Source organism: Mus caroli, chromosome 5, assembly GCF_900094665.2.
Source record: "Mus caroli chromosome 5, CAROLI_EIJ_v1.1, whole genome shotgun sequence".
In the NCBI taxonomy this organism is placed as follows: Eukaryota; Metazoa; Chordata; class Mammalia; order Rodentia; family Muridae; genus Mus; species Mus caroli.
In genome coordinates this window covers 132,536,802-132,550,156 of record NC_034574.1, presented here as the reverse complement: position 1 = coordinate 132,550,156, position 13,355 = coordinate 132,536,802, and the positions used below count along the sequence as shown (strand labels likewise).

The 13,355-nt window shown below is 52.1% G+C and overlaps 1 protein-coding gene across 1 annotated transcript; it reads left to right on the top strand.

Moving 5' to 3' along the window:
* The first annotated feature begins 1,120 nt into the window (after positions 1 to 1,120).
* Psmg3 (proteasome assembly chaperone 3) lies at positions 1,121 to 4,458 on the top strand. Its single transcript, XM_021163594.2, has 3 exons — positions 1,121 to 1,223; positions 1,662 to 1,898; positions 3,992 to 4,458. The coding sequence occupies exons 2-3, from the start codon at positions 1,683 to 1,685 to the stop codon at positions 4,142 to 4,144; spliced, it is 369 nt and encodes a 122-aa protein (XP_021019253.1). The 5' UTR covers positions 1,121 to 1,223; positions 1,662 to 1,682; the 3' UTR covers positions 4,145 to 4,458.
* The last annotated feature ends 8,897 nt before the right edge of the window (positions 4,459 to 13,355 follow it).

The following is a 13,355-nucleotide window of genomic DNA, read 5'->3' as shown; positions in this document are numbered from 1 at the left end:
TGTGTGTGTGTGTGTGTGTGTGTGTGTGTGTGTGTGTGGTGTGCATTTAAGAAAACAAACAGGGAGGAGGGGAGAAAAGGGAAGGTAGAGGGAAAGGGGGGATATGCTCAATTTACAATATATAATTTTAAGAAAAAAGTGCTTTGATTTAACAGCTCACCCTTAAGAGTACCACTTGTTGCTCTTGCTGAGGACCAGGTTCGGTTCCCATCACCTACATGGCAGCACATAACTGTCTGTAACTCCAAATCTAGGGAACACAACGCCCTCTTCTGGCCTCTGTGGGTACTGCACATGACACCATATACAGGAAGGCAAAAATACTCATGCAAATAAATAAATACTGTTTAATTCTTTTAAGTATTCTGCAAGATGAACAATAATTAATGTAAATGAGACTTGTTCCTCAATACCCAGAAAAAAGGAAGAAAATGAAAGAAAGAGGGAAGGAGAAAAAAATGATGGCTGGGATTTAGCTCAGTTGGTGAATGCTTGCTTAGCGTACATAAACTCCTAGATGTTATCCCCACACCAGCAAACCATGTGTGGGGTGCGTTCCTGTCATCCCTGCACTTGGAAGGAGAATCAGGAGTTCAATATTTTCCTTGATCAACCTAGAGTACTTGTGACCCTGTCTCAAAAGACAGAAGAGGAGGGGGAGGAGGAAAAGAGGAAAAGGGGAGGAGGAGGAGGAGGAGGAGGAGGAGGAGGAGGAGGAGGAGGAGGAAATAATAATCCTAGAACTCGGGAGGATATGTGAGTTTGAGGCCAGCCTGGTCGACATAGTGAGTTCCAGGACAACTAGGGCTACACGGAGATACCGTGTCTAAAAGAGGCAAAATTGACAGACAAACAGACAAAACAAGTTACTGTATATTAAGTGTGCCTTAGCCAAAGCCAGGTACACACCAAGTGAAGACAAATATTAAAATATTAATAATATTAAAACAAATATTATTTTGTGTCCGCAGCTAGGGCACTAAGCCCCCTACACAGGTGGTCAAGCACCGCCACCGAGATCCTGGAGCTCGGAGAGGCACACTGTCCCTTTAAAACGAAGCCTGGACCGCTCCTTTGCAGCGCGGAACCTTAGCACCTGGGACTGCAGTGACCTACGGACCTTACGCCCAACGGACAGGAACCGGAAGTTCTCGCCGGGACTTCTGCTAAACCATTGCTGGCTTAGTTGCTCCCTGAAACCGCTTTCTGGCGCTGCTGGTGGGGTGAGCGCTGGTTGCCGAGGGTTTCGGTCCCAACTGCTGTCAGTAGTGATCCAGCCATCCCCAGTCCTGCGCCGTCGGGGCTCCCCGGGGAGCTCGGCCGTTTCCCTCATCCCTGATATCTGAAAGTGGGACAGCTAGTCGCGGGGATGGCGGTCATCCCTAGCAGTGTGGCGGGACAAAGACGCTCACAAAAGCCCGCACGAGCATGCGCACACTCGCGTTTGGGTTGGGGCGTGGTATTGATAACAGGGTCTCCCCCATGTAGCTCAGGCTGGCCTCGAACTGGGGCTTCTCCAGCCTCAGCGTCCCCTGTCCTGGGATGGCAGACATGTGCCACCACGTGCAGCTTGGAATGGGCCGCTTGTCATTTCTGCTGTTCCAGGTTGTGTCCCATTCTGATTGCTCCATTCCTTGTTTTCTTTTCTTTTAAAACTAAAGCCTCCGCTGAAGAACGGGACCATGGAAGACAAACCACTGGTAGTATCTAAACAGAAGACAGAAGTGGTGTGCGGTGTGCCCACTCAGGTGGTCTGCACGGCCTTCAGCAGCCACATCCTGGTTGTGGTGACCCAGTTCGGGAAGATGGGTACGCTAGTGTCCTTGGAGCCCAGCAATGTGGCCAATGACATCAGCAAGCCAGTGCTCACCACGAGAGTCCTCCTCGGGCAGGACGAGGTAATGGAAGTTGAGAGCATCTTTTTTCTGCTGTCATTTGTCCATAGGGATATGGGGTGCCTGGTAGGCACACCTCCATACGCACCCAAAGTATGCGCAGTGAGCATTTTCCAGGGTTATTCTGGACTGAGGCTGTCCTGGCTGGCTCGAGTGATGCTTTTCCCAGCGTGTTAGCATTTTACTCAACACTCGGGGAGGGACTGATTTTTATGACATAGCCATCTCCTCAGTTTGACTCTGTCCCGGTGGCTCTATGTTTATGTCTGCTTCTTGAGTCTGGACAGCAGTTCCCTTTGCAGGCCTGTCTGTCTTGATTAGGAGTAACCAGAGAGACAGTAGGCAGAGGTACCAAGGAAAAGTCTTAATACTGCCTCCTGGGCAGTTCCCTCTGTCTGCTTTATGCAGTCCACGTGGCGCTCTGAATCACTGTTGTTCTAGCTTAGGGGGTTTGGGGAAAGTGTGAGACGCTGGCCTAGGTCTCTTAAGGAAAGCATCAGGAGCAGACAGTGTTTGTCCCCAGTGTGACTATACACACCTGTAATCCTTTCAGGGGGAGGCTGCAGCAGAAAAATTGCTACAAGTTTGTGATCAGACTGAGCTGAGGCCAGCTAGGGATAGACCTTCTTCTCCCTGCATAAGCAAAAAAGGAGAAGAAATAAAGCAAACTACTGGTTATGGTGACCTGCTGGCTGCTGTAGTCCCAGCACTTGGGAGGTGGGATCAGGAGAATCGGTTCAGTTTCATTCCCATAAGGCTTGCTTGGGCTACATGACACCCTCTGTTAAAAAGGCAGGGAGCATTGAGATGGCTCAGGGGCTAAAGGGCATGCAAGCCTGATAGTCTGAGTTAAGTCTCACAATCCCACAGTGGACAGAGACAAGTTGTATTCTTTTATATGTGTGTGTGTGTGTGTGTGTATATATATATATATATATATATATATATATATATACATACATATATATATATCATAAATATAATGTATATAATATTATACATGATATGTTTATTATATTCTATATAGATATATAAAGATATCTATATAAAATGTTATAATAATTATTTATAATTTTAGTAGAGCCTAATTAGCCATGTGCTCATGTTTAATCTTGGCACTTGGGAGATGATTAAGGTAGGCCTAATCTACATGGCAAGTTCCAGATCAGACACGGCTACCTAGTGAGCTCTTATCTCAACAACAATTAATAGATCTGTACATAGTAAGCTCTTGTCTCAACAAAAACAAATAAGTGAATGAATAAGTAGCTCTAAGCAATGGAGACTGAGGAAGTGGCTCAGTTCATACAGTGCTTGCAAGCACAGCCTGAGAGTCCTCAGAACTCACAAGAAAGCTGGATGTGGGGCTCAGCGTGGTGGTGCAGACCTTTCCTCCCAGCGCTGGTGGCTGACTCAGGCCGGTCCGTGCAAGTGTGCGGCCAGCTTCATCTACATACCAAGTTCTAGCAAGGGCTGCTTGGAGAGACCCTGTCTCCCAAAGGGAAAACGAAGAAACCCTGCAGCGAAGGCAGGGACAGGAGGATCCCGGGGCTTGCTGGTTAGGCAGGCCGTCGGGCCTAATTAGTGGCTTACAGGTCAAGAAGAGATCCTGTCCCAGAGTACATAGTTGGTGTTCAGGATGATTCCTGAGGTTGTCCCCAGGCCGCCCCAGACGTGCACATGCTCACGCTCAAAAAAAAAGGACAAAGAAATGAAACTGGATATGATAGCACATATTCAGAAATCCCAGCTCTCAGGAGGTTGAGGTAGGAGGATTGCCATGAGTTCAAGGCCAACCTGGGCTAAATGAGTTCCATGATACTATAGAAAATGGCAACCTGTTTTTTTTTTTTTAAAAAAAAAAAAAAAAAAAAAAAAGAGCCGGGCATGGTGGCACACGCCTTTAATCCCAGCACTCGGGAGGCAGAGGCAGGCGGATTTCTGAGTTCGAGGCCAGCCCGGTCTACAAAGTGAGTTCAGGACAGCCAGGGCTACACAGAGAAACCCTGACTCAAAAAAAACAAAATAAATAAATAAAAACAGATGAGGTTTCCTGCAGTCATGACCCTGTCTTCCTTTCCCTCCCTCCCTCCCAGCCTCTTATCCATGTCTTTGCAAAGAACCTGGTAGCATTTGTGTCGCAAGAAGCAGGAAACAGAGCCGTCCTCCTGGCCATGGCTGTGAAAGACAAGAGCATGGAGAGGCTCAAGGCATTGAAGGAAGTGATCCGGCTGTGCCAGGTGTGGTGACCTGCAGTTAGCAGTGCCAGACACAGACGTCTGGACGCTCGGTGAGCGGGGCCTTTGAGACCCATCTTTCCAGCGCCAGGAGAGAGCTCATTCTCTGCCTTTAGTCCTCAAAGCTGGAAACAGCACTCAAGTCTCAGGGGACTCTCCCTGCATGGCTGCTGTGTTCTGCCTTGGGCACTGGAGCGGGGCTGGGCTGCAGCTGCTGCATCCACTGAGTGGAAATGAGCGTCCGGTTATGAGGATAAGTAATCCTGGGTGTGCAGGAGCACTTGTGGGAAGATTTTTTTATTAAAAATAAATCTAAAGTACTTGGCTGGCCTTCTCAGTGATCCTGAGACATCATGGGCATATGTTCTAGGTTCACTTCAGGACACCTGAGGTGGGAGGGAAACCTGTTCGGCAAAAGTACAGTACGTGGTTGCTGGGTGTGAGGTAGATCCTAGGCGTGCGTTCAGCCAGCATTGGGTGCTGTCCCTTCCGTGCTGGGGGCATGGACCAAGCCTCAAGTTACAGAATATAGTGAGAGGGGTTGGTGAGATGGCTCAGCAGGTAAGAGCACCCGACTGCTCTTCCAAAGGTCCCGAGTTCAAATCCCAGCAACCACATGGTGGCTCACAACCATCCATAAGGAGATCTGACTCCCTCTTCTGGTGTCTGAAGACAGCTTACTTACATATAATAAATAAATAAATCTTTAAAAAAATATATATAGTGAGAGACAGACATGCAGACACTGGACATGCAGCAAGCAGAGCGAAGGTGGCCATGCTGGTGGGTCCCTAAGGATGGGCTGGGTGGGAGAGCCAGGGATGCTGGTGGCAGGCAGAGGCAAAGCTCAGAGAGGAGGAGGAGTTCCGACATTAGGCTGGCATTTGTTCCGAGTCGCCCTGTTGGTGCCCATCCCTCTGAAGAGTGGCATCCTGAGACCTAGGGTCTCCGGACACAGGGAGTCTCCGGACACAGGGATGGGGGTGGCCCCCAATCACAGTTGAGTGGGAATTTCTGATTCCAATGGAGAATCTGCTCTGACATTCTCATGGTCACCAATGGAGAAGAGACCACAGAAAGGCCGGGTAGAGAACCTTTCTCTAGGTCCAGGGATGAGCAGTAAGCTTGGCTGGCCACTCTCCACTTAGGTTAAGTCGGGACTAGCTGGCCTCGAGTCTTGATCCTCGTGCAGGTCGATGCCTGCTGTGTACTGAGCCCTGTTCCCCTGCCCTTGGGAAGCTGCGGACCTCTCCAGGGATAAATGAGGAGGGCTGTAGGCTGAAGCCAGGTCACCTGGGATGGGAGTAGGGACTGTAGACTTGACTCGGGATCACCCTTTGGTCTCTTGCCTCCCAACACCCCACGGATTTCCCATCCATCAGAATCCACCTGCATGGCCACCTGTTCTCTGCTTACCACATGTCCAGTGTCTGCCGGACTTCTGGAAGGTGTCACTGCCTAGAACAGGAGTATCCCAGAGCCTCTGACGGCCCTGTTGCTACTCCAGCTCTCAACCACCACCTCATCCACACCCCCATTCCTGATAGGCACCTCTCTCCCAGTCCCTGGGTAGGCTGGTGTTGGGGTCTGGCACCCACCCAGGTGCCCCTTCTGTAACCTCTTACCCATCACTCCCAGTTGCCATCAGCCTCTGGAGAGCATGGACCACCAGGAATCTCACAGGCCACTCAGATGAAGGAAAGACCCATGTTGGGTACACACAGTTGGCAGATCCAGCCAAAGCAGGACCTGCTCCGGGAGCCCTGTACAAAGGTCTCTGGTATCAGCCTGCGATTATTCAGATAAACAACCAACCTGCTAGCCCCAGCCTCACTATCTTAACAGATAGCACTCTGGGCGGGGCTCAAGGCCAGGTCCAAGTTCAGGTTTGTGCCTTCGGTTTTCTAAGCAGACAACAAAGCCTGATCACATGGCCCCATCTGGTGACCCATTACATCCTTTCAACAACTTATCCCTGACACCTGCCTGCCTCCAAGAGGCCAGGCCTTGCAGCAGCTGCTCCCAGGTGGAGCAGCTGGACACTTGCCCTGTTGCTCCCAGCCACGAGGCCCTGTGACAGCTCAGGTGCTGCTGCCAGCTCCCTCGGTTAATAATGCTCAGGAATGCTACTTGTGCCTCCGGGCTCCTGGTCCTGTCTCAAGCCGTTTCCTTTCTAGCCGTCCTCTTGGGTCCACCACCACCCCAAAAAGCAGGTGGTGGGAACACCTGATCCTTAGGGTCAGAGTGTATTCCACATGATAAGTGACAGCTGGGGACATAAAGGGAGCTTCACTCCATTTGTGTGTAGGACTAGAGGCTGCATTCCCCGGGAAGGGGTACTGAAACTCTCCTGTAATTGAACCCGTTCCCTCTCCAAGCTGGGCAGTATTTACAGCTGCTCCGAGCTGTCTGTTGGCCATAAAACAGACCAATACCAGATGCCTTAATCATCTAAGCCAGTGCCCCTTGCCCAGACCTGTGTGTAAATCAAACAAGGCTCTACTGGAGAAGACACTTGGCCAGGGCTTCCTCTGCTACCACCATAACTCAGAAGAGATCCACAGTGCCAGCAATTTCTGGGTAGAAAGTATTTCTGTGGATAGAGGGCCCGCATGTGGCGCACACCCAGGGTACATCTGTAAACTAGCACATGAAAGCATGAACTTGGGTTCCTGGGTACCTGTCACATGCCACAAGGCAGGCTGCCTCCCAGCAGCCATGCCTTCACCGCCGCCATGAGGTCTCAGTTTTCTGCTGAGAGCAAGCAGCCTCCCAGTGGTTAGGAAAAATGTGCCCATCCATGTTCAGCCCGTGAGTTGGCATTGTAGAGGTAAGGAAAAGGTAGCTGTCCTTGGGAGTCCCTGCAGGTGCCTTTCCAGGAGCTTGACCAAGCTCTGCCCTGCCCCCAGTGATCAAGTGAGCAGCACACAGGGCAGGCCAGTGAGCTGGTCAAGCTTGAGGTTGAGAACTGGCAAGTTAAGAGTCCCAGAGCTGGGGTGAAGGGCTTACCAAGCATGAGGGCTGGACTTCAGATCTCTAGTACCCATGTAAAAGCCAGCAGATGAAACAGCTGCCTGAAATGTGTGTGTGCAACACACACTCTACATACAGAAAGTGTGTGTGGGGGGGGGGAGGATGAGTGGAAGAATGAATGGAGAGAGAGAGAGATGGTAAGCCTCAAGTGAGTACTTGGAGCAGGGGTCAATGGGGAGTGATGTCAGGAGCCTACATGCACAGGGTGGTCGCAGGGGCATTACCACTATAGCTTACAGTTTATCACATGTTAGGCTTGTCTGTAGGGTCAAGACTGCTTGGGTCAGCTGGAAGTGAGAATAAACAAACTGTACAAGAACCAGGAGATGAAAGACCCCAGAGCCCTGCTCAAGTGGGAGAAACCATTAGACATAAGCCGGGCTCAGTCAGGCCCCAGGCCCCAGAGCCCACTGCAAAGCAGATACCTTGCATAAGGCTGCATGGAGCCCTGAGCCCATCTCCACCACACAGACACAAAGGCCTCCATCATGGTGGGCCTGAACACAAATAAAGGCACAGGGATAAAGAATGATCGGAAGGAGCAGGGAGCTGGGGAGAGAGCTCCAAGAGAAAGACCTAGCAGGGCCACCCAAAACATGAGAAACACTGCAGAGCGTACTGCAGAAACAGGGCCCAGTTACAACTCCCCAAGGCTGCACCAAAGATGTGGGACATTCAAGAAGAAGATGATGACGATGACGACGATGATGATGGTTGTTGTTTTTTCATTTATTTATGTGTGGGGACATGCTCGTCCCATTGCACACATATGGAGGACAGTTAGGAAGTAATTTCTCTCCTACCATGTGGTTCTCATGGATCAAACTCAGGTGATCAGGCTTGGTGGCAAGCACCCTTTTATCCACTGAGCCATCTTGCTGCCCCAGTACGAAAGATTCTGATAGTGCCCTGACCCACTCACCTTCAAAGTTCTTCCATGCCCCTGGCCCTAGACAACCATGGTAGGCACTTACTTAGCCTATGTCTCCTGTTGCCAACCGTCCTGTGACAGGTATCAGCGACCTTGATCAGAGGTTAGAGGTGAGGTAGGCCCTCTACCCTTCTGCCTCCAGGTGCTTCAGAGGTGAAAGGAGAGCGAGCCATGTGGATAGAGGGAAAACTGGAGTCATCTCTACCCTCAGTATATGTCACCAGCACCATGACCCTTCCTGAGAACCCAGGTTGAATCTGGAGACCAGCTCCCACCGGGTTCATGTTCACAAACCTGTCTAGGCATCGTAAGCTCTATGGGCTAGGTCTGAGGGCACCACTGACCAGGACAAGTGTAGAAAGGCTGATCCCAGAATCCTGGATGAGAGAAGGCGTGGCCTGGTGAAGGGTGTGGTCCAACAAGGCTGTTGGGCAGGCAGGGCAGGCCAGGCGGGACTGGGAGGAGTTTCTGGGCCTCTGAGAAGCCATGCTTGGGCAGCAGCAATAGTGTCCTAGGGGCCTGGGCTGCCCCAGGTGCTGAGACGGAGGACGACTGAGGGCTGGAGACCACACTGAGGCTGAACCTCCTCCAGCCCAGAAACTACAGACTGTGTACCGAGAAACCAAAGCAACGCACCAGCCCAGTGGGCCCTGCCAGCCGCCCAGAGCCACCAGGGAGGTGAGCTGTGTGGGTGTGGGTGTGCATGCTTGTGGGGCTGGCTCAGCAATAGAATGGTGTCCGAGCCGGGGCCCCATGACACCAACAGGGTGGGGTGAAACTTGCTGCCAAGGACCAGCAAGCACCATGCCCTCCCGATCCAGCCTTCTCCTCCTGTGTCCCAGACTCGCCACTTACCAAAAAGGGTCTCAGACACAGGGCAAGGAGTTGCCCATCTCTAAAGTGAAGGGCCCCCAGGTCCACACCCAAGTCTGGCATCTGGCTCTGGGGCAAAGTCAAGCACAGACAGGCCCTGACGGATTCTCCAAAGACTAAGAGGAAGGTCTGGAGGGGAAAGGTGGGCACAGGAACTGGGAGGGGGCACAGCTGGAAGATGGGCAAGGAGCAGTGTCCACACATCGCCAGGATAGCCTACCATGGGGTCGAAGGCCATGGGACACAAACAGGCCGTAGTCATTCCCATGGATGGAAGCCAGGACTCCACCTGCATTCCATCTGATACCAGGGTGGCTGAGCTGCCTGGACCGAGTCTCAAGTCTTCACTAGCCTGGTAAGAGGGCTGATAGCCATCAGAGAGTAGCAACTTAAGTCCCACACTGAGTGCCCAGACCCCTGTAGGACCATAAACAGAGATTCAGATACCCTTGGGAAACTGAGCCAAACCTTGGTCATGTCGAGCTTTCTGGGCCTTCCTCCTTTACTCAAGGCTGATCCCCTCCAAGAGAGAGGCCACATCTGGCCACCAGGAGGTGCTACATATACATTTTAGACTTCGGCAGGTATACTGGGAAGCCTCAGGGCAGAGGAAGCACAGGCAGAGAGAGGGAAGGGGTGGCTCTATGGTTCCCCAACATGGAAGGCCACCAATCTGGACTCATCACCCAGGCTTTCTGGAACCTATAAAGGTAGAAGGGGGCACAGAGAGACACCCATGACCTCTCGACCCACCTGAGCACCTTAACCCACAAGGAGCTAGCTCTTGGCTTCCGTCTCCACCCTGCCACACCTCCGGTGTGAGTGCTACTTGAATTGGGGCCAGAGCACTAGTGGAGACAATCTCCCTGTGGTCATAGTGGACCCTAGCAGGGCATCCCGAGGATTGGGAGGCTAGCCTGGGGTCAGTGGATGCCGAAGTCGTGCTGCCTGCTCTGCAGGACCTGACCTGGACTTGTCGGCTCAGCCCACTGATACCATTGGCAGTGGTTTCTTAGGAAGTGGCCCCGAAGCCTCAGGGCAAACAAAGCCTGGCCCCTACTCTGGAGAGGGACTAGAGAGCTAACAGGAGACTTGTCACTGGCCAGTCTGAAGCCAGGAGTGGGGGCCTCAGCAAGCATCAGAAGTGGAGGCCATGGGGCAGGATTGGAAGTGAGGGACAGGCAGAGTGGCTCTCTGACGTCCCCTGTTCTCTCAATACAGCTTTCTGGATTGGCCAGGACTCTGGTGTCCTGGTCACAGGGAACAGTGGTCAGAGGTTCTTCTGCCCCATCTGGGCTAGCAGGTCTATCCTGATATGGGCGTGGCCAGGGTCCAGCCAGCCCTCTATCAGTATGGCCTATGATACTGGCCTCTAGTGAGGCCTAACTCAATAGAACAGGAACAAGAGGCTAACTAGCTTCTCTCCTGCTGCTCTGCCCTGGGACCTCTCACTTTGTCAGTCCCAGCTCCCTGGTGCTGTCTGAGCTCAGCATGACACAGCTCCCCCCTCTCCAGAATGTGGGCCTATGTGGAGATATGGACCCCCCTCTCCAGCCAAATTATTTGGCAAGCCCTTCCCTGGTCCCAGAGCCAGGCAACAAAGATGGTCCCAAGCCCTAGCCACGACAGAGATGTATGTACCAAACACACACTGTGCACCCAGCAGGTCATCTCTACCCCCACCTCACATGCCCCAGTTATGAGGCAGGAAAGGGGACCCACCATATGATGGAGATGGTGTCATCACCTCCATTAAAGCCCATTTCAGATCCTGAAAGTGGTGGCGCACACCTTTAATCCTACCACTTGGTTGAGACAGAGACAGGTAGATCTCTAAGTTCAAGGCCAGCCTGGTCTACAGAGTGAAGCCAGGACAGCCAGAGCTACATAAAGAAATACCCTGTCTCAAAGGGGGAAAAGAGCTCATTACAGAGCTGGACGTCCTGACCCCTCTTATCATGAATGATACCCTCACAGCTTGCCCAAAACCATAAAGTTCCAAGGGGAAGATGCTGCAGTGACTACAGGTGTCCAGCAGGGGGCAGACACTGCTGAGATGAGGTGGGGTTCGGGGCAATCTTGACATCGAAGAATGGGTGGGGTTTCTGTGCCTTGCCAAGAAGGTGGGTCAGACTGTATCTCATCTTTTCTTTCCAGCAGCCCAGAGGCAGTCATTGCTGACCTATCTTGCAGATGGAAACACTGAGGCTCAGTCACACCCAGAATTCTAGAGTGTCTGACAAGCCTGATGATCAAAACTGTCCCCACATTACCCTGCCTGGATAGAGTGGACAAGAAACAAACAAACAAACAAACAAACAAACAAACAAACAAACAAACTATGCCAACGGGAATAGAGGCCAGTTGGGCAATCCAGTTCCTGACTAAACCCACTTTACGTGTGGGAACACTGAGGCCTAGAGAGGCAAGGGGTCCATGGTCATGGGCAGGCAGGATAAGACTGAGGGCTGAGGTCACTTCTGGAAAAGACTGCATGAAGTTGGGTAGAGATGGCAGGGGTCCTCAGAACTCTTGCCTTCAAGGCCTGGGATAGGTTTAGACAGACTCTCCAAGGCCTTCCTGGGATGACAGAGCTAAGCATGAACACAGCAGGCATAGGACATCTATGAGGACCATAGGAATGCCCCTGGGTCTGGTCTCCACACTGGCAGCCATAACTCAAGGGGCTTCCCAAGGGTCAAGGACACCTTTTTGGTGCTACTGGCCCTGTTTCTAGCAAGCAGGCCTCCCTGCCTGCCAGGCAGGGAAGTCCTCCTGATGTCAAGTCATAGTGCTTCCTGCTGTTGCCTCAGTCATTCCGTCCATCTGGCCTGAGGTAGAACCTGGGGTTCATCGCTTGTACTGGGTTCTGGGAACAAACCTTAACAAGATCCAGAGAAGCCTCAGTTTCCCTTTTTTTGCAGCAGCTGGAATGGTACAGCAAAGTGAATCGCAGTCCCTGCAAAGCCCGAAAGCCATTGATGCCATGGACAGAGCTGGGTTTTGGCCTTCAGCACTGTGCCCAAGGATGACAGCCTGTCCCCACACACTGAATGGTGTCTCTGTGGGGTAGAGTGGGACTAGGGGTGGGGGTGCCTTCGGCACAGTAGCAATTCCAGCCAGGAAGAGATCCTCAGGCCAAGGCCATCACAACTGGGCCACGATTATTAGGGATCCAGGCACAGTGCCAGATTCCAGAAACTCCTACTAAGGACAGATAAACACACAAACGGATCTCAGAAGAAAATGTACAGCGATGGGATTGGGGAACACTGTGGCTAGAAGTAACAGTTTCCCTGTGCAGGGGCAGTTGTATCTGGGAGGAGAGCCAGCCTAGCTGCCGGAGCCATGGTCCATGCAGGAGTGGATGGTGCCTAGAATCTATGGTGGAAACCATGGAGGGAGCAGTACGGGAGCAGGGAATTGACAGAGCTCAGCCTTGGACTGTTGTTTGCTTCTGGAGTTTCCCAAACACGTGATAACACACACACACACACACACACACACACACACACCAGTGTCCACACCACAACTCCAAAAGGAAAGTGGCCTGAGGTCCTGTCTGCTAAGTCACCAGTAGGGCCAGATGGTACAAAGGACCAGAAGAGGGTGGGTACATCGTGACAGTACCCAGAGTGGTATGGCCTACATGGGCCCAGAACAGACCTGAGATATGGCCAGAGCCCCCACCTATTCTAGGAACCAGGGTAAGTGAGCCTCTCTCCATAGAAGTGTTACATGCCAGATCCTTCCAAACCCTTTTTGAAGTGCTAGAGATGGAACCCAGAGCTTGAAAGCTAAACAAGTACTCTACCACTGAGTCACGCCCCAGCCCCTCACTGGGGGATTCTAGACAGGGGCTCTACCACTGAGNCACGCCCCAGCCCCTCACTGGGGGATTCTAGGCAGGGGCTCTACCACTGAGCCACACCCCCAGCCCCTTACTGGGGGATTCTAGGCAGGGGCTCTACCACTGAGCCACGCCCCCAACCCCTCACTGGGGGATTCTAGGCAGGGGCTCTACCACTGAGCCACGCCCCCAGCCCCTCCCTGGGGGCTCTACCACTGAGCCACGCCCCCAGCCCCTCCCTGGGGGATTCTAGGCAGGGGCTCTACCACTGAGCCACGCCCCCAGCCCCTCACTGGGGGATTCCAGGCAGATGCTCCAATAAGATAGGACTAAGTTGTCCAAGCTGGTCTTGAACTTGCTCTGTATCCTAGGATGGTCTTGAATTATCAGTCTTGTTCCAGATTCCCAAGTGTCTGGGAAGACAAGCCTGTGTCATGCAGTTTGGCTAAACTAACCTCTCCACCCCTTTTTTTGTTTACTCTTTTGTTCGTTCATTCATTCATTCAGTGAGACAGACTTTCTTTTTTTTTTTTTTT